At 39.8% G+C, this 24,288-nt stretch overlaps 1 protein-coding gene across 3 annotated transcripts in view; it reads left to right on the top strand.

Annotated features, from left to right (window-relative positions):
* The window catches only part of LOC138785605 (spindle assembly abnormal protein 6 homolog), a 65,399-nt gene that overhangs the window by 32,234 nt on the left and 8,877 nt on the right, over nucleotides 1–24,288 (top strand). For 2 of the 3 annotated variants that reach the window (XM_069961710.1, XM_069961711.1), the window contains exons 4-14: nucleotides 409–513; nucleotides 3,965–4,136; nucleotides 6,612–6,689; nucleotides 8,998–9,117; nucleotides 9,433–9,624; nucleotides 10,969–11,163; nucleotides 11,384–11,473; nucleotides 11,554–11,733; nucleotides 13,415–13,496; nucleotides 16,877–17,013; nucleotides 23,151–23,248. In XM_069961710.1, coding sequence (XP_069817811.1) covers nucleotides 409–513; nucleotides 3,965–4,136; nucleotides 6,612–6,689; nucleotides 8,998–9,117; nucleotides 9,433–9,624; nucleotides 10,969–11,163; nucleotides 11,384–11,473; nucleotides 11,554–11,733; nucleotides 13,415–13,496; nucleotides 16,877–17,013; nucleotides 23,151–23,248 — 1,449 coding nt within the window. Of the gene's footprint in view, nucleotides 1–408; nucleotides 514–3,964; nucleotides 4,137–6,611; nucleotides 6,690–8,997; nucleotides 9,118–9,432; nucleotides 9,625–10,968; nucleotides 11,164–11,383; nucleotides 11,474–11,553; nucleotides 11,734–13,414; nucleotides 13,497–16,876; nucleotides 17,014–20,593; nucleotides 21,311–23,150; nucleotides 23,249–24,288 lie in introns of those variants that run through there. The other variant, XM_069961712.1, reaches the window with a different exon arrangement.

Raw genomic sequence — 24,288 nt, 5'->3', positions numbered from 1 at the left:
GCCTTCCTGCCTCTATACTTAGTCCCTTACCTTTATTTAAAGGTAATCTGTCACTAGGTTTATACTGCTTTAAATGATGACAGCATAAACTAGTAAGGGAAATAATACACCAATCTGTTCAGCATTTCAATCATTCTGTTCAGTTGTTCTCCTAATATGCAGGAGAATAGAATTCTTGCCACACCCCTACCCCTGCCCCTCCAGCTGCTGATTGACAGTTGACTGCCTCTATACAGCATGGATAGATAACTGCCAATCAGCAGCTGGTGGGTGGAGTTTTCTGCTTCTCATGAATGAGGACTACTGGGCTTATGCACATAATGGAGAGAATTACCTATTGCCTGGCTGAGTGCTTCTTTAAGTGTCTTGTATGTCGGTGTATTAATTTTTCTTTCTCTTGCAATATAGTCTCAAAAGCCAGCAAGGTTTACTAGTGGAATATTCTGCATTCCCTCAGAGATTCATAGAACTTCTGGAGCAGTGTATATTTCAACAAGACAAGACTGTCCCTAGGTATGTGACACATTTATTCTTTAATATCCACATGTGTCAACGGCTCAATGGCCCAGAGTTATCAAACTGGTGTAAGTGGCCTATAGAAACCAATCACAGCCCAACTTTCATTTTACCAGTGCTGAAAGCTGAGCTGTCATTGGTTGCTGTGGGCAGTTTACCCGACATGGTGCTCGCGCTGTACTGGGTCCTGCTCATGGACTTCCCAGTCTCCCTAGCTCCCCTGTAGCTATGTCAAAACCTGGCTGATGGATGCCCTGTGCAGCCAGTCAGTGACCCGGGGGGGGGGGGGGGGCTGCAGTAATTGATTGGCTGAGACTACTAAATCCCAATCATTTGTGATGTGTCAGCTGAGTTGTGATGTACCCTGAAGCTGGGAGAATACGACATCCGTCCGGGGTATGGGAGCCCAGTGATGCATCACTACATATTTACATTAAAGGGAAACTGTGGCCTCTCCTGACATGCCTTGTATTCCCCATAAAATAACAATTCTGGGTCACCTTTTTGTATAGCTCTGTATTGTGCTTTTCTTTTGTTGTTTTCACTATAAATGTATTGCTAAACTGGGTGTTATGAGTTTCTAGTGCTGATGCTGTCTGACACTATCCACTCAAACATCTCAGTAGCAGACAATGTATAGACACCCCTCCCAGCTTTTAACACCTTGTTGGCTATTTAGTTATAACAGAAGAACAGCACAACAGAGCACTATAAGAACAGTTCACATTTTAATGTTTTTGTATTTCGTAAGCATACAAGTATTTACCAAAACAGGCATGTCATGCCACAGGTCCTATTGAATCTATAAACAGTGTAAACCTAAAGGGAACCTGCCTCATAAAATATGCTGTCCAATCTGCCGGCAGCATTTAATTGTAAAGGAGGCGGACTAATATTTTGGTTAGTTGGAAATGACCAGGATGACTTGTCATTTATTCATGTAAATCTTTGCTTGTTCTGGGTTAAGTAGTCATGAGGGTAATCCTGAGTGGTTGTGCTCATTTGGAGAGAGTTGTCAATCAATGATTAGCTAAACCCACTTGACTGCTTAGCCCAGAATGAACAGAGGTTTATGAATGAATTAAAGTCATTAAAGTCATTCTTTAACTCTTCCCACCAAATGATATACAGTACCTGTCTCTACAGCTTCTCCTGTTCTGTAACCTGCTGCCTGCAGATTGTACTGCATTTTTAGTGTCTCACGTTGCCTTTTGAAGTACAGGAGTGCTGAACTATAGAATATTTTCAGAGGAAGAAAAAGGTTTCTCAATATACATTAGTAAGAACGGTTATGATGTTTGTACAAGGCTTAAAATTGCCTTATTGTGAACCCCTTTTATTATTTTTCTTTCTACTTGGCTGTGTGAGGGCTCATTTTTGGGAGATGAGCGCACAGGGAGGGAGATGCACGGGTTCTCCTTTAATAAAATGCTATTAGGGTGTGTTTACACAGACAGATTTTCCATTGCAATTATTGAAGACAAAGTCAGGAACACACTATTGATAAAGATCATGTCATAAAGAAAAGACTGAGATTTCTCCGCTGGTAAAATCTATTCCTGGCTTTGTTTTCACCAATTGCAACCAAAAATCTGTGTGAACACTATTAGGCTATGTTCCCACACAGTATTTTTGCTCAGTATTTTGGTCAGTATTTTGCAACCAAAACCAGGAGTGGATTGAAAACACAGGCTCTGTTCACACACTGATAAAATTGAGTCGCTGGCTGTCATTTAATGACAAATAATGTTATTTTAAAACACTGGTTGTTTCGAAACAATGGCCATTATTTGCCATTAAATGAAGTCCATCCACTCAATTTCAACAGTGTGTGAACAGAGCCTTATAGTACAGTCTGGCGGAGGCAGACTCTATTAATAGAGTTAACGTTAGCAAGCTTAGGAATCGTATGCAGTGGTCTGATGTATGGTAAGCCAGGTGTTCAATGTGTGTACGTTAAGGAGGTCCTAGTTTGAATACCTTTTATGTAGGCCAATATTTGACCCCAGTCAGTATAGGAATACAAAAATATTAAACTTTGAAAAGCTTCTTAGGCTACGTTCACATTAGCGTTTGACCATCCGGCACCATTCTGTCTACCTTTTCCGTTTTAGAGTAAGCAAAACGGAAACTGTCGGATCCGTTAAAATCCCCATAGATTCCCATGATATTTTAGTGTGCTCCATTCGCCCTAATTGTGCTCCGTTTGCATGCAATCCATTCAAGATCCGTTTTTTTGAACGGAAGAAAAAATAGTGTTTGCAGTATTTTTCTTTCTGCTTAAAAAAACTGATCACGAACGGAAAGTGCACTTCCGTTTTTTTTCGTAACATTGTAGTCAATGAGGACGGATCTAAAACGGAAGGTATTTCCGTTCACATCCATTTTTTTCATCCGTTTTTGCACTGAGCATGCGCAGAAGCAGCAAGAAACCAAAGAAGAAAAATAAACGGATAGAAAAACGGATGCTGACTGATGCAAACTGATGTACGAAAGTCAGTTTTTTTTTAAGCCAAAATACAAACGGACCATTAAAAAAAGATGAACATTTTGCAGTGTGCATCAGTCTGCTCATCAGTTTATGCTCATCCGTTTAATTAATATAGACGGATCCGTTAGAAACAAAGAAAAACGCTAGTGTGGCCGAGCCCAGCAGGAAGATAGTGTTCAGTCCACTACAATGGCCATTTTTTAAGGGAATTATGAAGTTTAGATTACAGATGAAGTATTGCTGTCAAAATTTGTTATTTGAAAAATAAGATGCTTAGAAACTGCTCTAGAGTACAAGATTTTATTGTGTTGTTTAGCTCATTGTATCGATCTGCTGGAAGATTGCGAGCGTACTTGTTTTTACCCTGGGTCATCACTCCTTGAAAGATAACACTTCCAATGTTTAACACCTTAGGAAAAAGTCGTCTGCATGTGGTTGGACGGGAATTATGATGTTTGATGAGAAACAAGAAATGACACTCTCCATGTGCACCTCTCTGATAATATACAGATCGTATGTCTTCTTCAGGAAGGGGAACTATATAATCTTTGTAGGGTTTATTTGTTTGTTTGTACCCTTTTTTCACTGCCTTTCTTGTTTAATGGATTTTTCTTTAGCAGTTGCAGCAGAGTGCTTGTGAGTGATATAAGTTTAGACATGGTGTTTATTTGAAGGCATATACAAATTGATTGCTTGCCATGAAACATTCATGCTGGGCTGGGAAAAAGGATTATGGCCTCTACATGCCGCTTTTGTCACAAAAAAGATTCTTACAGGCTTCGAGAGGTTTTTGATACAAGGAAAATTATTTCTGACCAGACACACACTCTGTTGAATGAATATGATTTGTATCTCTATTTTGTGTGTGTGTGTATATATATATATATATATATATATATATATATATATATATATATATATATATTATTTATAGAATTTTTTTTTTTTCTTCTTAAGGTTTTTACTTCAGCTCCTAACATCTTCAAATGGACTTGACTGTATGTCTGCAAGCCTAAATATAATTGAAACAAATCCATTTAAGCACCTTGTTCACCTCTCATTGAAACTTTTAGAGGGAAATGACAGTGATGTAAAGAAATATCTTGCTGACTGCATGAAGAGCTTAAAGGTGAGTGATACCAGTAACTTTGTGTTTAAAAGTGAATGGTTTGTCTTCATAGGTCCTGTACCAAAAATAAAAAGGGTTCACCATGTTTACATATATTGATCTGCTCTTACAAAGGCATTTGAGAGATTTACCAACTATAAAGACATGGGAGTTAATCCTTTAAGGAATCCGATAGTTTGGGCCTTATGGCTAATTTTTATTTATTTATACATTTTAACGCTCTGTGCCGTGTCTGTACAGTGTTGGAGCGTCACTCCTAGCAAATGACTGCCATAAACGTTGTGATCATGGCATTTAAATAGCTTACTGTCTAGATGTCCAGGGCCCATATGGCATCTCTGCAATGCAGTTGCAACATGCTGATCAGTTACTATGGTTGCCGGAGGCCTAGTACAGGCAGCAGCCATAGCTCTGTTGCTGATTAACTTAGAGGTTATCCAGAGCTACAAAAACATGGCCACTTTTCCCCCTCTCATGTCTCCAGATTGAGTGGGTGGGGTTTTAAACTCAGTTCCATTGAAGTAAATGGAGCTTAACCTCTTAAGGACGGAGACAATTTTCGTTTTTGCATTTGCGTTTTTTCGTCCTTGTGTTTTAAAGGCCATAGCATTTGAATTTTTTCACCTACAAACCCACATGAGCCCTTATTTTCTGCGTCACTAATTGTACTTTACAATGGCAGACCTAATTTTTGCAAATAATATGCTGCGGAACCAGAAAAAAAATTATATGCGTTGGGTAATTGTAAAAAAAAAAATTATTTTTCTTTGGTAGAGTTTTGTTTTTACGCCATTCGTCCTATGGAAAAACTGACATGTTATATATGTTCCTTAAGTCAGATAAAAACGATATGACACTTGCATAACTTTTATATTATTTGATGGCTTTTAAGAAAATAAAACCTTATACAGAAAAAACCCGTTCCTTAAAATTGCTCTATTACCATGCCTTTAACGCTTTTATCCTTTGGTCTATGGGGCTGATTGAGGTGTCAATTTTTGCGCCATGATGTGTTCTTTCTATCAATACCTTGATCACGTATATGCGACTATTTGATCGTTTTTTTATTACAATTTTTCTGGATTTGATGCAACCATTTTTGTACTTTGGCGGGTCTCTGCGCTTACGCCGTTTACCGTGTGAGATCAGGAATGTGATAAATTAATAGTTCACACGATTGCGCACGCGACGATACCAAACATGTTAGTTTATTTATTTATTTTTAATTTAAAATGGAAAAGGGGGGGTGATTCAGACTTTTATTATTAGAGTTTTTTTTTTTTTATAGAGATCAGTGTTCTTGTATTACACAGCACTAGAGATGAGCGAACCTCGAGCATACTCGAGTCGATCCGAACCTGAACTTTCCGCATTTGATTAGCGGTGGCTGCTGAACCTGGATAAAGCCCTAAGGCTTTGTGGAAAACATGGATATAGTCATTGGCTGTATCCATGTTTTCCAGACAACCTTAGAGCTTTATCCAAGTTCAGCAGCCCCAGCTAATCAAATGCCGATGGTTCGGATCGACTCAAATCCGAACCCGGTTCGCTCATCTCTACACAGCACTGATCCACCAGATCGGTGCTCTCTTGCTTTGGTCTGCTGCAGACCATTGCAATAGAATACCAAGCTGGGATCAGCGCCATTCCGACTCTGAGCCCAGCTCGGTGAGATGAAGACACTCCCCCCTCTGCGATCGGGTGGGGGGGGGGGGAATCCCGCCACTAGACACCAGGGATGGGCTGCATTTAAGACAGATGCAGCTGTTATGTTTGACAGCTGCATCTAACGGTCCTAATTAGCAGGATCGGCAATCTGCCCACTCCCGCTAATAGCCGCGGTCCCGTGCTGCAGATAGCAGTCGGGATCGCGGCAGTTTAGAGCGGGGTCGCGGCGCGGCCCCTCTCTGAACTCTTCTTGCGGACATATGCCGTACTGGTACGGCATATGTCCTTAAGAGGTTAATTGCAAAACACACCTAAACTGGAGACAAGAGAGGGGAACATTGGCCATGTTTTTGCAGCGCTGGATAACCCCTTTAAAGTGTGTAAAAAGATTTTTTTTTTTTTAAAAACACATACATGTATGTATGTGTGTGTAATGTATATTTGTGTGTGTGTGTGTCTTTGTTTCATACATATTGCTTATTTTTGGTTACCTTAATTTTAAAAATTGATCAAAGAGTCACATCCTCGCACATGTGGTCTGTCAAAAACTACAGATCATGATGTAAAAAATTAGCCCTCATGTATCTTTTTTTTTTTTTTTGCATTTCATTATTGATTTACTGATTTGATTTAAAACTCCTTAAGTTCCATGTAGCAAGGGGCATATATTATATTTACATGTCAATGAAATCAAACCCTGTTAGTTAATTTACCTAACAAAAACTTGAATATTGTGTATTGAGCTAAGTGTTTTTATTGTTTGCATAGAGATTACTGTGTAATATATTGTCCCTCTCCCATGTTTAGTTGGAAAATTGTGCTCTAAGAGGAAAATTACAGAAATCTGAAGAGGATTTTTCTCAAAAGCTGTGCTTAACACAACAGGTTGGTACTGTTACATAAAGGATGTAATTATAATGTGTAAGCTTTCCAAATATTATCTCAATTAAAAGACCTTCTTTTTTTTTTTTTTTTTTTATTCCCATGCAAGTTTATTTTATCGGCTGAAAATTGTATACCTATGCAACATATCTCACAAGTTTTCTACCTACAATAGAATCACGGGGACTGTGTGTACTGTTTATGCACGCATGTGTATATGTATTAAGTTGTGAACGATTTTAATCTGGTCAAACGCTGGAGAAAGGCAGTTTTAAAAGAAAACTGCATAAGGAAGTCTAGATGTGTGCAAGTGTGTTTTGACTCATAATGTTTGTAACTTGACTTGGATTGTCTTACCATGAACACTTATAAGTGTATGATCATGAGAAGGCCGACTGCTAGAATAGGCTGCTTTGTCCCCCCTCTAAACTATGTGCAGGTCACGCATGTGCACCACCTGTCCATACTCTGACGACCTCCTCTAGATTTGTTCTCCTATGTGTACTTACACTCAATTCTGTTTTATGAACAAAGGGCTGTAGAGTACAACACTTACAACTATATTACAACATTATTTTCTGTAGTGTCCTTGTTGCACTACTGCAACTTAATTTCGGTGCATTTTGCAGGCCATTACACATTTTACCTGTCTGTTGAGCTATATCTATATACCTTCACATGAAGTGTAAGGGGAAAAACTAAAGTTTAAATCAGCTTACCACCTGTAGAATGATACAGGCTTGCTATTTTCACAATGCTGCATGGAGACCAGCTGTGGTCGTCTCTCAGAAAAAGCTAGCTGCATAGATGTATGAATTGCTCTAAGTGAAATTAAAACTGAGCTTTTATTTCTCTATGATGCTCTATTTTTTTTTAAAGGGTGCACAAAAGCGTGTTAAACACATTAAAACCAGTTGATGTGTTCCGAATCTTTCCGAATTCTAAATTGTAAGAAAGTGGGCACTATACATGCATTTTTAACTAATTTTTAAACTTACGGCACAATAAAATATTTTTCTTTAAAAAAAGTTTAAATTTGCTTTAATTCTTTCTCCATGGGACCACTGAACCCGTATTGAAGCATTCGCTAACCCCTTAAAGGAGAAGTCCCACCAAATTCGAAAAAGTTAGAAAGCTGGGAGGGTGGGGGAAAGTAATAAAGTAAACGTGCCTGTCCTTGTGCAATGTTATATACTTGTCTGAGCGATTACCCTTTCAGCCAATCAGTGACTGGGGCGAGACACCGCCTCAGTCACTTACTGGTTGAGCAGGCAATCACTCAGCCGGGCTGTGGCGTAGCAGCTGGAAGAGCCGGGTATGTGAAGTACTGGTTTACAGCTAAACATTACCCACTCCCAGTCCCCACTGACAGCCACAAGAGAGGCACGAGGGCCAGTTAGTTTAGGTTATTTATTATTTTCCTGCACCCCCCTGCCTTTGTTGGGCCTTCGTTGGGACTTTGTTGGGACTTCTCCTTTGAAGAATTGCAGGGCATTTTGTCTATTATGCTATGGATAGGGGAAAACATGGTGAGATAGCAATACCCTTTTAATTGTTTGACACATTTAGTTCAGTTTAAGAACAGATAGAGCTCATGTGCAGTGATGACAACTTTTTGAGGATATATATTTTAGTAAAAATTGTGTCTTTCAAAGAAATGCTAAATGATAAACCTTATATTAAAGGGGTAGTGCGGCGCTCAGAAATTATTCACAGAATAACACACATTACAAAGTTATACAACTTTGTAATGTATGTTATGTCTGTGAATCGCCCCGTTCCCAGTGTCCCCCCACCCCCATCCGTGTACACGGAAGTGTGGTGCATTATACATTACCTGATCCGTGTTGAGGGCCGTCCGCCATCTTGTGCCAAACGTCATCTTCGGACGGACGGGCGAGTCGCTGCCGCCCGTCCCCCCTCCGCCGCGTCATAACTGTGCTCAGCCGCGATTGGCTGAACACAGTTATGCTTAGCCAATCGCGGCTGAGCATCGGATGACGCTGCAGAGGGCGGACCGCATTCGGAACAGTCGGAGCTGTTCGCCGTCCGCCAGAAGAAGACGTCGCTGAATGAAGATAGAAGACTGGTGTCGGCACGTGACAGGTATGTATAGCGCACCACACTTCCGGGTACCCGGGTGGGGGGGGGGGGGGACACTGGGAAGGGGGCCATTCACAGACATAACATACATTACAAAGTTGTATAACTTTGTAATGTGTGTTATTCTGTGAATAATTTCTGAGCGCCGCACTACCCCTTTAACCTAAGTTCCTTGGCTAATTGTTCTCTACCTTTTTTTTTATTGTAGGCACTTGCAGAAAAATGTAAGGAACTTGATAAGTTAAGGAGTGATTGGACATCGCAGACATCATTACTAACCAGTAGGCATACACAAGAAATCACAGCTGAAAGGGAGAAAGTCTTACAGGTTTGACATTTTATGATGTCTCTTTGTTTTATTTCATTTAAAATGAAATCGAAAGTGTGAAATGCAAACATTTTTATTCATTGTAGCATTCGCTGTCTTCTGCACTATGCTGTCTATAAAAGCTCTTTGTAGTGTAGAAATCAAAGCTTGTGTCAAAGGAGTTTCACTAATGGGCAGTCACACTTTTTGCAATAGAAGTACTATGTGAAATGCAATGAAGTTGTAACCTAGCCTCGCATGTAGTTTATCCACTCTTGAAATTTTATTCAGTTTAATTTTTTTACTAAAACTGTTAACAAGTTCCTTTCTTTATAGATTCAGGCTCAGTATCAGCAGCAATATGACCAACAAAAGAAAGAGCTGGAATCGTCGAGTAACCGCACAATACAGCACTTGGAAAGCAGAGTGTCTGAGTTGGAATCAATTAATAAAGACCTCACAGAAAGGAAATACAAGTCAGAGTCATGCATTCGAGAACTCAAAGGCAAACTTACAGCAGTGGAAGAGGTGTGTAGTCTTCTGCAGGACAAACCAATTCATAAATTGTGATGTAGTTGACTAAACTTAAAATATAAACATTTCTATATAAAGCTTATTAATAATTCCTACAGCAGTATTCCTATCTGAAGCCCTTTCTCATTCTTTATGGAGCCGTCCATGAGCCTGAAATGCAGCTTTTGACTCTTCAGCTCAATAGAAACTAAATGGAGCAGTGGCACTCATGCACGACCCACAACTAATTTTAGACAGGATTTCAGGGTCCCTATACCCAAAATTGAGGAAGGCCTCAGTGGTCGGATCCCTGTGATCTTAGTGATACCCTATATTGTGGATAGGCAACCACTACTCCATATGGGAATACTCCTTAAATAGCACCCTAATAGTTGATAAAGTATATTTATGTATTAAATAATATATGTCTATTGTGTAGTCCTTTTATTCATGTGATTATACATTAAAATTCCCCGTGGCTGTGGAGTCTTGTTAGAAAGTGTGAGGTGTTTGGAAGAAGCAGGTTTAGATTCTGTTAATTAAAAGATTCCTTGCAGTGGTTAAATACATTTTAAGCCATTGTCTGGTTTAGAAAACCTGTTAAGTACTGTGTTAAGAAAGTTATTAACGGAATGCCACCCAGGATCCTCATCTGTTAGCTTGTACAAAGGACAACTATAAAAAGCATGTCTCGCTACAGAGTACCTGGCATGTCTGTACATTACATGAACAACCCATTAATTCCAAAGCGAAATATGTAATGCTTCATTTACCTTGTTGTGGTGCTGCAGAAGAATTACTTGGTGCTGGGATTTCCTGCCATTGCTGACTGCTTGAACACACTTGAAAATGTCACTTATTTTTATTTTGAGACACGTGGTACTTTTTTTTTTTTTTTTTTTTTTTTGGGACACTGGTATATAAGAGAATCTAAGGCCACATTCACACATCCATAGTCCCACCCTTAGCCACAGACCCGCAGCTACAGACATGCAGCCACTCACAACCTGTCTTCAACAACACAGACCAAATAAACTTTGTGAACTTGGTGAACATCCTATCAGTGGTTGTTGAGTAAAAGATGCTGCTCCACTGATTGTCTTGCACACTAGCAAACTGCAACATGGAAGACATTATATGGCAGTAATGAGCAGTGTGAATTTAGTTCAGGATAAAGTTATGAAACTCTCAAAGCCGAAGAAGTTTTTCATATGTTCCACATTTTCCAAAGTTTTTTTTTTTTTAACCACTTTTAGTATGGCTTTACGAAACAGTAAAATGGTTACACTTTCACTTTTCAGTCTTTCCATTTCTGTTTCTCAATATATGTTATAATAACTTTTGTGATTCACATTTAAGGAAATTCATAGACTAAAGCAAGAGGTATCTTCTCTCCGGAGAGAAAATGCTACACTGGACTCTGAGTGCCATGAGAAAGAGAAACTCCTAAATCAGTATAAAATGCGGACAGCTGTTCTAGAGCAAGAAGTAAAAGATAAAGAGGAAGTTGTGATAAGAACCACAGAGGCTTGTGAGCGTGCCCAGGAACATAAGGTTTGTTTGAAGTTCTGAACTCCCCCCTCCCCCTTTAAAAAAAATATTTCCTGATGCTGGAGTTGTAAATATGTAATACAAATATGTAATTTACAAATTGCTAATTTTATGTCTTGCTATTTTGTTGAATTTATAACCAACAAAGCAAGTAACTAATACCATATTCCATTCAGCATCTGCTTCAATTCATCAATTTTTATGTTTTTTTTTTTTCATTTAGAAAAAGCTAGAAGAATCACTTGATCAGAAACAACTACAAACTGGAAAGCTTGAAACCACTGTCAAATCACTTTCTGAAGAGCTGATAAAAGTAAGCTCATTTTTATAGGATGTCATTCTTTCTTGTTTATTGAGGTACAGACTGTTAATAATTTCTTGTCTTCTTTACAGGCAAATGAGATTATCAAAAAGTTGCAAACAGACTTAAAGAAATTGGTAGACAAAATGAAGCTAAAAAATGCTGTCACAATGCAACAAGAAAAGCTTTTGGGCGAGAAGGATCAGATGCTTCAGAAGGAGAAGGCAGAGCTTGCTAATGTAAAGCATAGCCTAAGGACTAGAGAAGATGAGGTAAATTTTGGGCTAATTATACAAACTGCAATTTGATTTCCACTTCCTCACTCACTGCCTTTAAACTGTTTATCCAGCATTAGAAAAACATGGCAGCTTTCTTCCTCTTTCCTGGTTTTCTTGATATCCCTCTGACGACTCCTTTAGTATATAATTTGCATTATCACTGTTGGGGTTCCTCAGGCATTAGTCCTGGATCCCCTCCCTTTGTCACTTTACACTTAACCCAATTGACAATCTGTAATCAGGTTTTGTTTTCAGTACCATCTCTGTGCTGATACCCAACTTCATACCTCCTCCCATGATATCCTCCCTTCACTCCTTTAAAACACTAGTGACTGTTTGTCTGCTGTCTCTAACATTATGTCCTTCTAATTTCTAAAACTGAATCTTACTGAAAGTGAATAACTTGTACTTCCTTCCTCCGCTAACCACCCTCCCTGACATTTCCACACCTGTGGTGCAACCATAACCCCTACACAACAAGCCGGCTGCCTCTGGGTTATGTTAGACTCTGATATGTCCTCCCCCTCCCCATTCAATCACTTTGACGTTCTTGTCACCTGCATCTAAAAAAAAAAAAAAAAAAATCTATAAAGACTTTCCCTCCCTTACTGTAGATTCAGCTAAAACTCTTATTGTTGCTCTGACTCATTCCCGCATAGAATATTGCAATTCCCTACTAATCGGCCTTCCTTTGTCTAATTCTTCCCCCCCTCCAGTCCATTCTTTATACAGCAGCCAGGCTGATCTCCCTTTCCAGCCGTGCCAGTAATTACATTAGCTCCCTGCTCTGCCCACAACACAATACAAACTCCTACTGTTTAATCACAGATCTTTCCACGGTGCTGCACCTCCCTATATCTCCTCCCTCATCTCCATCTTCCATCCTACCTGTGCTTTACGCTCTGCTAATGACTTAAAACTAACATCCTTCACAAGTTGCAACTCTAACTGCTGTCTTCTGGACTTTACCAGAGCTGCATCAGTTCTATGAAATACATTACCTAGAAATGTCAGACGCCTCTCCAATACCCAAAGCTTCAAAACTAGAGATAAGCAAGCCGTCTGAGATTCGGGTTTGTACAAACCTGAACTGTCTGCTTCTTATTCCTGCGGTCTGCTAGCTTTTGGAGAGGGTGGATACAGCCTGAAGACCGCCTGGAAAACTGGTATACAGCCATTGGTTTTTCAGGTGGTCTTTAGGTTGTATCCACCCTCTCCACAGAGTAGGCAGAAAATCAAGCAGGTGGAAATCAGAAGCCGACCGTTCAGGTTTGTACGAACTCTAACCTTGGCGGCACGCTCATCTTTACTCAAAACTCATCTCATCTGATTTTTGTCTGTGCATGTACCGCCGGGAGAGGGGCAGTACCTAGTCATCTGGGTGGGGAGCTGCCTGTGACTAGTCACCACTCTCTGCCTATGAGTTAGTATTGCGAGGATTATTAACAGGCAGGGAGGCTACTAATGACTAGTTGCCTCCCCTCCCCCTGCCTAGTGCATAATAAAACTTTTTTTTACCTTTTTATAAAGCTGCGGCTTAATAAAAAGTTTACGTGCAAATTTCCACATAAATCCTCCCCAAAATTGATTTACTACCTAAAGTTTATAATGTATTCTACAATTGATGTTTTTTATGAGTTGTGATAAGTTTCTGTGTTTAAAATTAATCTCTTAGGTATTAAAGTTACAAGAGCAGCTAAGCTGCACAACTGAGAAATTAGAAGAGAGCAAGCAACTGTTAAAGACCAATGAGAATGGCAAGTTTTGCTAAAGATGCTGTTACAATGTTATTTTATAGTATATAAGGCACAGTGTCACTTGATACTCCTGGCTTCTGTGACTTTATCTCCCTCACTTTAGTACTTACAGTACTTTCTACGTTTCTGTTAGTCCTTTGCATGGGCTATAATTTATTTTTAATCCTTCCTGAATGGATGATATACAACAAAACACATATTACTTGCTGGTAGTAAGCTGACATCTCATTCTGCTATTTGCAGTCCATGGAGTTGCTTAATTGGTTTTATCAACAAGTGACTCATTACAGCCAAAATATCTGAGTCTACTACATATTGCGGTGTAATATGCATTTCTTGATCTTGTCACATTTGACTTATGCTTTCACATGTCTTTTCTGTCTTTAAAGGGGTTATCTGGTGCTCACACATTTTACATGTTGCTGCCATATAAGAAAACACAAACATTTATACTTACCTCTCCTCGCTACCTCATTGTCCTGATGCTGTCGCTGGTGTCTCCCGCTTTCTGTAGCTGCTGTTACTTCCGAGACTTGCATGTCTCTGGAGTGACAGTCTGCTCAGCCAATTACTGGCAGCGGCTCTATCCCATCTCAGTCAGTGATTGGCTGAGTGGACTGTAAGGGCCCTATTCCACTGGACGATTATCGTTCAGATTATCGTTAAATCGTTCGAATCTAAACGATAATCGTTCGGTTGAAATGCAGTTAACGATTAACGACCGAACGAGAAATCGTTGATCGCTTTAAAAGACCTGGACCTATTTTTATCGTTGCTCGTTCGCAAATCGTTTGCGTTGAATAAGACATCGTTCGGTCGTTCGCAATAGATACGAATGCAATAGCGAATAAATAGCGAAGAAAAAACGATCGCAATTACGATCATAAGTAACGATTATCGTTCAATGGAAATGAGTGAACGTTTTCAGGTCTTTCGCAATAGTGGTCGTTTGCGATCGTTAATCGTTAATGATATGCAAACGATAATCGTTTGGTGGAATAGGGCCCTAACTCTCGAGACTAGCATGTCTCAGAAGTAAGGCTTTATTCACACGTCCCATGAAATTGTGCATGGTCGTGGATCTGCAACCACGGACAATTTAAGGGACCATTGAAGGAAATGTGGCCATTCACATGTTCCGTGCCGCGATCAGCACCACAAGAAAATAGGACATGTCCTAGTGTGGATCGCGGCACGGATCATTCCCCGGTCCGCAGAGATGACAGGAGAGCATGATGTGCTCTCCTGTCATCTCATCTACTACTCACATATTCCCCATGCAGACTGGCTTAATGTTCACCAGAAGAAACCTGGACTACGCTGCCTTCTCCTGGTGGTGGGGGGATCCGTGCCGGGCAGCAGTGAGGGCTCCGGATAGAGGAATCAGTGCCGCTATCCTCATCCGAATAACTGCATGGACTGTGTGAATGAGGCTTAACTGTTTCTATAGACAGTGGGGGACACCAGCAACTGTATCATTGGAGAGGTAAGCATATACTCTGTGCAGAATTATTAGGCAAAGGAGTATTTTGATCAAATCCTTTTTTATACATGTTGTCCTACTACAAGTTGTATAGGCTTGAAAGCAAACTACCAATTAAGTAAATCAGGTGATGTGCATCTCTGTAATGAGTAGGGGTGTGGTCTAATGACATCAACACCCTATATTAGGTGTGCTTAATTATTAGGCAACTTCTCTCTTCTGACCCATTTTGTCAAAGGAAAGATTTGACTGACTATGAAAAGACAAAAATTGTGTCTTATAGAGAGATGCAGCAGTCTTGAAATTGCCAAAATTTTGAAGCGTGATCACCAAACAATCAAGCGTTTAATGGCAAATAGCCAACAGGGTCACAAGAAGCGTGTTGAGAAAAAAAAAATACAAACTGCTCATGAATTGAGAATAATCAAGCGTGAAGCTGCCAAGACGCCATTAGCTACCAGTTTTGCCATAATTCAGAGCTGCAACAAATATTGGAGTATCAAAAAGCACAAGGTGTGCAATACTCTGGGATATGGCAAGGTAAGGAAGGCTGAAAAATGACCACCTTTGAACAAGAAACATAAGATATTTCTTGGCACAGTCTTGAGGGAATATTTTAGAACTGATTTTCTAGGGTTTTATGGACTGATGAAATGAGAGTGACTCTTAATGGGCCAGATAGATGGGCCCGAGGCTGGATCAGTAAAGGGCAGAGAGCTCCGCTCCAACTCTGACGGGTTCATTGAGAACATAGTTGTTGTTCAATAATAAAAAGAATCCTCTCAAATACAACTTGCCTAATAATTCTACACACACTGTATAGTAATGTTTTATTATATGGCAGCAAAAAAATGTGTGAGTGCTGGATAACCTCTTTAATAGCATAAAGCTGCAAGGAATTAATTTAGAAGTATAAATAAGCTTTTTTAAAGCTGCAGTTTCAGCAGGTTTGGGCCAGTGAACCTGCTGATATGAGCCAGACGCTTTTCACCTCTGGATTCCCTGGCTGTCCTCCCTATTCCGGTGCGGTCTGGTATACTGGTGTTTTCGGCTAATTGCTGATATGCTAATTAGCATGTTCGGAGCATTTGGGACGTTCCCCTATGCTTGCGGAGCACCCCCCTGGCCTGCTCACCATGGATATTCATATATGCATAGCTAGGGCGCTTGTTATGGTCTATGTGCAGGAAGCAGCCCATAACAAGCGGCCTAGCTATGCATATATGAATATTCATCGTGGGAGGGGGCAGGCTAGGCGGCCCGAGCGGGTGCTCCAGGAGCATGGGAAATGCCCCAAATGCTCCGAACACGCTAATTAGCATATCAGCAATTAGCCAAAAACACCAGTATACCGGACCCCACAGGAATAAGGAGGACTGCCTGGGATTCCAGAGGTAAATGGCGGCTGGCTCATATCAGCAGGTTCACTGGGCTGAACCTGCTGATAGTGCCACTTTAAGTATGAGGACAATGCAAGGATTGTTTATATAGTTTTCAGACTATATTTGTAAGGTTACTTTTTGCGTGTTCTAGTAAAAATGTACATGATAGACTTTTTTCTTTATACAGGATTTTGAAGGTTCATGAGTATAGTTATTTCTACGTGCATGCAATCAGAAATGTAGAAGTAAAAAGAAAAATGTAATTGTTGAACTTTGGAGCTTTACATGGAAAGTTCAGTCGTTGGCTACTACTGCTTAGTAATTCATGGCACTAACTGATAATATTTGAAGAACCCAGATGTTGTAAGATAAGAAATTGGATAAATCACACTGATTGGATAAATCACAAAATTTCTTAATCATAAAAATTTTATCTGTAATAAAATCAAGCAACTTTTTTATTTGTTTAGAATATTTATTAACAAAAATTTATAAAGTTAATTTTTAACTTCTAGTGATTTCCTGGCTTAACAAACAGCTGAATGAAAATAAAATTGCCTCTTTGCAAGGACCGCAAGCCTTATGTGAAAAGCCTGGTTTGGTTAAAACAACAAGTCCTGCTTCAAACATGGGTGCTGTTCAGAGCAACCAGGTAAGATGAATTTTTTTTTTTTCTCTCAGATGCATTGCAGATCAGGAACTGCAGTACTTAAAAGGACCATTTTTACAAACATGGGTTCAGATATCAGCACAAAAGTGGTATTTTGTAGAGAAAATTACACCTGTAAATGCTTGCTAAAGTCTCCTATTATAAATAACAATAGTAAAGCAATAAAAATATGTATCATTTGAAGAGGAAAAAAAACTACAAAACTTTTTAAAATGTAGCATTCTATTTATTATATATATTATATTAAAAAGTTTATCAATTCCCCACAGTAAACAAAATCTAACGCCAGAACTGCTGTTTTTTGTTCACCTTGCCTTCCAGAAAAAGTAATCAAAGTCACATCCACCCCATAGTGGTACCAATATAAAGTACAGCTCCCCCTGGAAGAAGTGAGCCCTCACATAGTACCATAGAAAAATTAAAATAACATTTTAGAATTTAGTTGTCAGAATAGAGCAATGCAATGCATTTTCATGTAAAGGTTTGTTTATTTTTTCCAAAGTTATATAAATTTTGTTTTGTGGTACATTATTAATGACATCCTTTGTTTTACCGTATAAAGTACTGATGCCTTGCAAAAATACACCCTAATATTCAATTTCTTTTCCATGGAGAAATAAACTACTGGCTTTGAGAGCCTGAGGGAAAAGGCAAGGTCTTTAACGCAATTCCTGGTCGTACTACCTGGTCTCGTGACTACTTATTCAAGTAAATATTATATTGCGACCCACAAGTGGCCACAACTTGACCCCATTTACTTATAAATGAGGAGCGATCTGCTAGATCGTCGCTCGTTTACTAGGCATATTATTCTGCGTTCACCCGAAACGATTTTCGTGCGAATTTGCACGGTAACGATAGAATTCGAACGATAATCATACATGTAAACGCAGCGAACGATCGAACGACGAGCGAGAAATCGTTCATTTTGATCTTTTAACTTTTGATCTTTTAAAATTCGCTGATTGTTCCGTGTAAACAGTCGTCGTGCGAAAGTCCGGCCGCCCGCAGCCCGGCCCCCCGCTCATCCGCTTGATCGCCACCCCCGCCGCCCCGATCGCCGCTCTGCTCGCCGCTCTGCTCGCCACCCCCGCCGCTCTGATCGCCACCCCCGATTGTCGCCGCTCCGATCGCCCCCTAGCATACCTTACGTGCTCCGCGTAGCAGGTGTACGAAATCCCCGGCTTACCTCTTCAGTGCATTGATTGGCTGAAGAGGGGAGCCGGGAATTTCAAACTGCTCCTCTTCAGCACTGATTGGCTGAAGAGGAGCCGTATGAAATTCCCGGCTCCCCTTCAGCCAATCAGTGCTGCCGTGCATTGATTGGCTGAAGAGGGGAGCCAGGAATTTCAAACGGATCCTCTTCAGCCAATCGGTGCTGAAGAGGAGCCGTTTGAAATTCCCGGTTCCCCCACCTCAGGCAATCAATGCAATAAAGAGGTGAGCCGGGGATTTCGAACACCTATGCGGAGCAGGTAAGGTATGCTCGTGGCGATCGAGTCGGCGCAGGGGGCTGCGGATGAGCGGGGGGCCGGGCTGCGGGCGCGCGATCTTAAAACTATCGCAAAGCGATATTTCCTTACGATATATTGTACCGTCTAAATGCTGATCGTTATGAAAAAAATCGTTACTCCGACATCGTTAACCGTACGATCGGGCCAATTATCATTTCGTGTAAACGTAGCATTACATGGCCAGATAATCATTTAACAAGGGCTGCAGGGACATTACCTATCCACGCTCCAGGGATGCTCCTGCGGTCCGCTTCTCCACAGGTCCTGCCCGCTCTAGCTTTAGAGTGGCCTGTCAGCTGACAGACCGCTTTGAAGCTAGAGCGAGCGGGACCAAGAAGCACAGAGGAAGAGGACCCCTGCAGCCTGGATAGGTAATGTATATCGTCAGTCGCCGGCTGCGTACCGCTATTACACGTAGCGGTGCGTGGTCGGCGCCTGTAGAAAATAGGTCAGAACCTATATCAACGATCAGCCAATGATCGTTGTCATCGGCTGATCGTTGTATTTATTACATGGAGCGATAATCGTCCGAATCGGGCCAATTCGGACGATTATCGTTCCGTGTAATAGTACCCTTATACTTGAAAGCTGTTTGTTTCTTGCCTAGTCTTTCTGCCCCCACTCTATCTACTGTATTTATTATTACTACAACAACAACTTCTTTTTTGGCTCTGATAGTAACATCCACACTAGGATAAGAACCTTGTCACACGGCTTAATTATGCATCTGTACACAAGCTCCTAGCAAATTAACATCTATTTGCTTTGGCTTAGGTAATTGCTCTTTAAAGATCAGACACAAATTTAGACTGACCGAGCATCTTCTAATTATTGTGGTTTTTAATTACAAGGTCAATCACTTGGTAAATCACAGAAACTGTATTTTTGACTGTTAGGTTTCTTGATCTACACAGATCTATATAACTGGTCTATAAACTAATCTGTCTGTCTATCATTCTGTCTGTGTTTTTGCTTATCTCTTTATGTTGTTTAACTGGGCTGAGGTGTCAACATGTTACTATTTTAAATTATACTTTATAATAATGTACTTTTAGTGACAAGATATCCTTGTATTTCTCGTTACACTTTGCAGCACTCTATTTAACCATCTTCTGGCAAGTACTTTACACTGCAAAAGAACACTGCAGAGACACCATCACGTTTTTCGACGTCAGTGAACTAACCAGACCTTCCTCTGGGAAGGAACAACCAGGCCAAGGAATGTCTCCAATCAAGGAAACCACCCGAGCAAGGTATCCATCCACAGACAGCTGTTTTGAAGTATTTGCCCCTCATCAGTGTGGAGTAGGTGTCTGGCTAGTGGGAGAAATGCCTAGTTAGTGCATTGCCCAGCGTCCTTTTGCATGCACTTACTAGGCATTGCTCCCACTAGTCAGAAACCTCCTCCATACTGATGAGGGGCAAATACCCAAAACAGCTGTCTGTGGATGGATACCTTGCTCGGGTGGTTTCCTTGATTGGAGACATTCTTTGACCTGGTTGTTCCTTCCTAGAGGAAGGTCTGGCTAGTTCACCGACGTCGAGACACATGATGGTGTCTCTGCAGTGTTCTTTTGCATATTTGATTTTCCAGGGGGCAATGCTCTAGAATACACTGACGTCAAGACACTTGATGGTGTCTCTGCGGTGTTTTGGTTGGTCTACCAGCGTTCTTTTGCAAGTACTTTACACTGACTCTGAAGCCACAGACTTATGCGATCTTATTCCACTGGTGTAGTGTGAGTTGGCAGCACCTGGGGAAAGAGAAAGTATTCTTAGGGGACAAAGCATGCACATGTAGAAGGTAGCGGCACTACAGGTGTACACTATGGGTATAGCTATGTACTGGTTTCAGTCAGAGTTTAACTGTTGACCCAGAAAAAAATAAGACTCAAGTACAACATATTGCTCAAATAGTGTGTAAATTCTTTTCCTCCTTTGCAATAAAGGCCATTCTCAATACGACATGTGCCTTTTATTTTGCAAAGATACACCTTATTTTGGTGGACAAAAGTATATTTGTCATCTTCTACCATATCTTGTTTCAGACTCTACAGGAATCTAGAATGCTCCCTTTTACCATGCAATATCAAAATTAGCTGATTTGCCTTTTAACTGCTTTGTCCTGCTCCGAGTAAAAACTGTAAGACAACCTGGTTGGCTCTGGCCATAAATCGGCAAAGATCATTCAGTAGAGGACAGTGAGGTCAAGCCATCAGACAGCCCTTTTGACCAATTTTATGCTGAGACTGACAGGGCAGCGTGGAGCCTGGAAAACAGAAACTGAGCTAAATGTTTGAGAAACAAAATGATGAAGAAATGAGTGTTTTTTTTTTTTTTTTTTTATTTCCTTCCATCAAATGAAGTACAAGGCAATAAAAATGCATTCAAATGTGTCCATAACCTTTTAATATATGATTTTAAAAAAATCTATTCATATCTTTTTGATACACAGTTTAATTATATAATTCTTTAAAAGCAATACAAGTAGAGGAGATCTTGTTTTCTGATGGCTCCCAAGTGTGCAGTACACTCCATTTCTCAGGTGTACAACAGATGGCTGTAAACTAAATCTGATGGTAATCTGAAGGAGAAAACAATTCTTAAGAATATATGGACAGGTGTTTTAAAACAGAAAATGTATCCCTCAGGTTCTATGAAAAAAGATAAGGAACACTTTGCTCTGGACTGTAGGAAGTGTGATGAGTAGAGAAACAGTATACATGTTTTGTCTTTCCCGTAAGACCATCTGTTGCACTTCTGATGGAAAATGCACAGGTTTATACTTTTTTTTGTTAATCTTTGAATGTTTAATTCTTCTCATACTTTCAAGATAAATCAGTTTTCAATTCTTGATGATCAATAAGATGTTTGTTTTTTTTACATTAATGCATTTTTAATTAAAGGGGTTTTCCAGTGAAAATATTTTTCTTTCAAATCAAATGATATCACAAAGTTATATAGATTTGTAATTAACTTCTATTAAAAAATCTCAAGTCTTCCTATACTTATTAGCTACTAAATGTGATGCAGGAAGTGTTTTATTTTAAGTCTAACAGAGTGCTCTCTGCTGACATGAGACTTGAGATTTTTTAATAGAAGTAAATTACAAATCTCTATAACTTTCTGACACCAGTTGATTTGAAAGAAAGAAAGAAATTTTTCGCTGGACAACCCCTTTAAAGTGTAGCTGTCATTTCAACCAACTTTGCAGAAATCAATAGTTCAATAGGAAACTCTGTAATAGGTTTTATAAGGCAAAATTGTTTCCTTCTGTACTTACAAGGCTGTTTTCCAGCCTTCCCCCTCAATTCTTATCTGTTCATTATGCAAAGTCGTCTTCATCACAGAGAAGCAAAGTGAAGATGTGGGGGTCTGAACATTATGACTCCACCGATCAAAGCTTTTGATGTGTCTAACATGTTGAATTTTTTTTCTTTTAAATGAGAGGGACACTTTAAATATTTTGTGTTATTTTATGAAAGATTTGACATAATGGGGTTTTGATTGGTCAGAGGGCCTGGGTGTTCAGACTCGCACCAATCTATAAGATTGAGATGGGAGAAGCGTGTGGCTAAGGGCCCTATTCCACTGGACGATTATCGTTCAGATTATCGTTAAATCGTTCTAATCTAAACGATAATCGTTCGGTTGAAATGCAGTTAACGATTAACGACCGAAAGAGAAATCGTTGATCGCTTTATAAGACCTGGACCTATTTTTATCGTTGCTCGTTCGCAAATCGTTCGCATCGTAAGACATCGTTCGATCGTTCGCAATAGATACGCAATAGCGAATAAATAGCGAAGAAAAACGATCGCTATTACGATCATAAGTAACGATTATCGTTCCATGGAAATATGCTTTCAGGTCTTTCGCAATAGCAGTAGTTTGAGATTGTTAATCGTTAACGATTATGCAAACGATAATCGTCCGGTGGAATAGGGCCCTAAGCACTTCACTCCCTGGCTTTCTGCTCTACCAGTCTCATTGCAGGCTTCATACTATAAAACCAGACTCCTGTGCTGAGTCGGGGAGTGAAGCTTCTCCTATCTATATTTAGGAGATTAGTGGGGGTCTGCCATGGCAAATCATTTGGCATGGCAAAGTTTTTATTGGTCAAAGTTTTATAATAAAGCTTTAACGAGCTATATTTTCAAACATTGCATTCATTTCTACAAAACCATATTATTTATTTATATAAAACAAAATAATTTTGTCAGAATTTCTGAGCTATTGTTTTCTTTTTCCAGCCATTTACTGCTGGTAATGACCCATACCTTGCTTCGGCAGTGTCTCATCCATCTGTCCGTTCTGTAACATCTAAGTACCATCCCAACAGTCTTACCCCAGCTTTACGAACAAGTGTACCAGGCCCTAGTGGACCAAGGTTTGGTCCTCAGGCAGGTTTTTTTCTTTGTCGTCATTTCCACCCCACCATTTTAACACTTGTTTTTTTTTACGTCAAGCACATTCATTATGGTGATTATGGGAGCACTTCACTCAACGATAATAATAACTAATGCAAAAATACTACTGATATTTTGTTTTAGTGTTTTTCACCAGAAAAAATGTGTTTTGATTTTGTTTTCCTCCCTACTACAGGTGAGATTCACTTTAAATTTCCCTGCTGACTGCAGTCCAATTCCTGATCCCAGAAGTATCCCTTCTACATCCACTCCTATTTTGCCACCTACCTCATGGTATGTTTGTAAGTGAAATTTGATGAGTAAACAATGATCCCTTGTTAACCCCTTAAGGACAGAGCCTGAAATGGCCTTAATGACAGAGACAAATTTTATGAATATGACCAGTGTCACTTTAGTCATTAATAACTTCGGGATGCTTTTACCTATCCGGCTGATTCTGAGATTGTTTTCTCGTGACATATTGTACTTTACATTTCTGGTAAATTGGAGTCGATACTCATAACAAATCTTTATGAAAAAAAACCAAATAATGTGAAAAAATGCATTTTTCCAACTTTGAAACTTCTTTGCGTATACAGAAAGTGGTTATACCACATAAATTATATATTAAATAGCATTAGCAACATGTCTACTTTATGTTGGCGGCATTTATTAAACTATCTTTCATTTTTTTTAGACGATAGGAAGCTTAAAACATTAGCAGCAAATTTCCAAATTTTCAGTAAAATTTCAAAATCAGATATTTTTAGGGACCTGTTCAGATTTAAAGTGTATTTGAGGGGCCTGTGTGTTAGAAAGCCCCACAAAGCACCCCATTTCAGAAACTGCACCCCCCAAACTCTGCAAAAGCACATCCAGAAAGTGTTTTAACCCTTTAGGGGAGTCACAGAAATAAAAGCTAAGTGTGTAAGGAATTTGAAAATTTTAATTTTCTGTGCAGAGATTTTATTGTAATCCAATATTTTTCATAATTATAAACCTATTACCAGAGAAATGCACCCCAATAATTATTGCCCCGTTTCTGCAGTTTATAGAAATACCCCATATGTGGCCCTATTGCGCTATTTGACGCAACCACAAGCCTCAGATATAAAGGAGCGCCTAGTGAATTTCAACGCCTCCGTTATATTTGGTCATTTTTGACTGTACCACTTCAGGTTGGCAGAGGCTCTGGGGTGTCAAAACCTAAAAAACACCCCTAAAGGGACACCATTTAGAAAACTACACCCCTCAAGGAATGTAACAAGGGGTGCGGTGAGCATCTGGACCCCACAGGTGCTTCACAGATTTTCCGAACAATATGGCGTGAAAAA

The sequence above is a fragment of the Dendropsophus ebraccatus genome, chromosome 3 (assembly GCF_027789765.1).
Source record: "Dendropsophus ebraccatus isolate aDenEbr1 chromosome 3, aDenEbr1.pat, whole genome shotgun sequence".
Lineage (NCBI taxonomy): Eukaryota > Metazoa > Chordata > Amphibia > Anura > Hylidae > Dendropsophus > Dendropsophus ebraccatus.
This window is presented reverse-complemented; position numbering and strand designations above follow the sequence as displayed.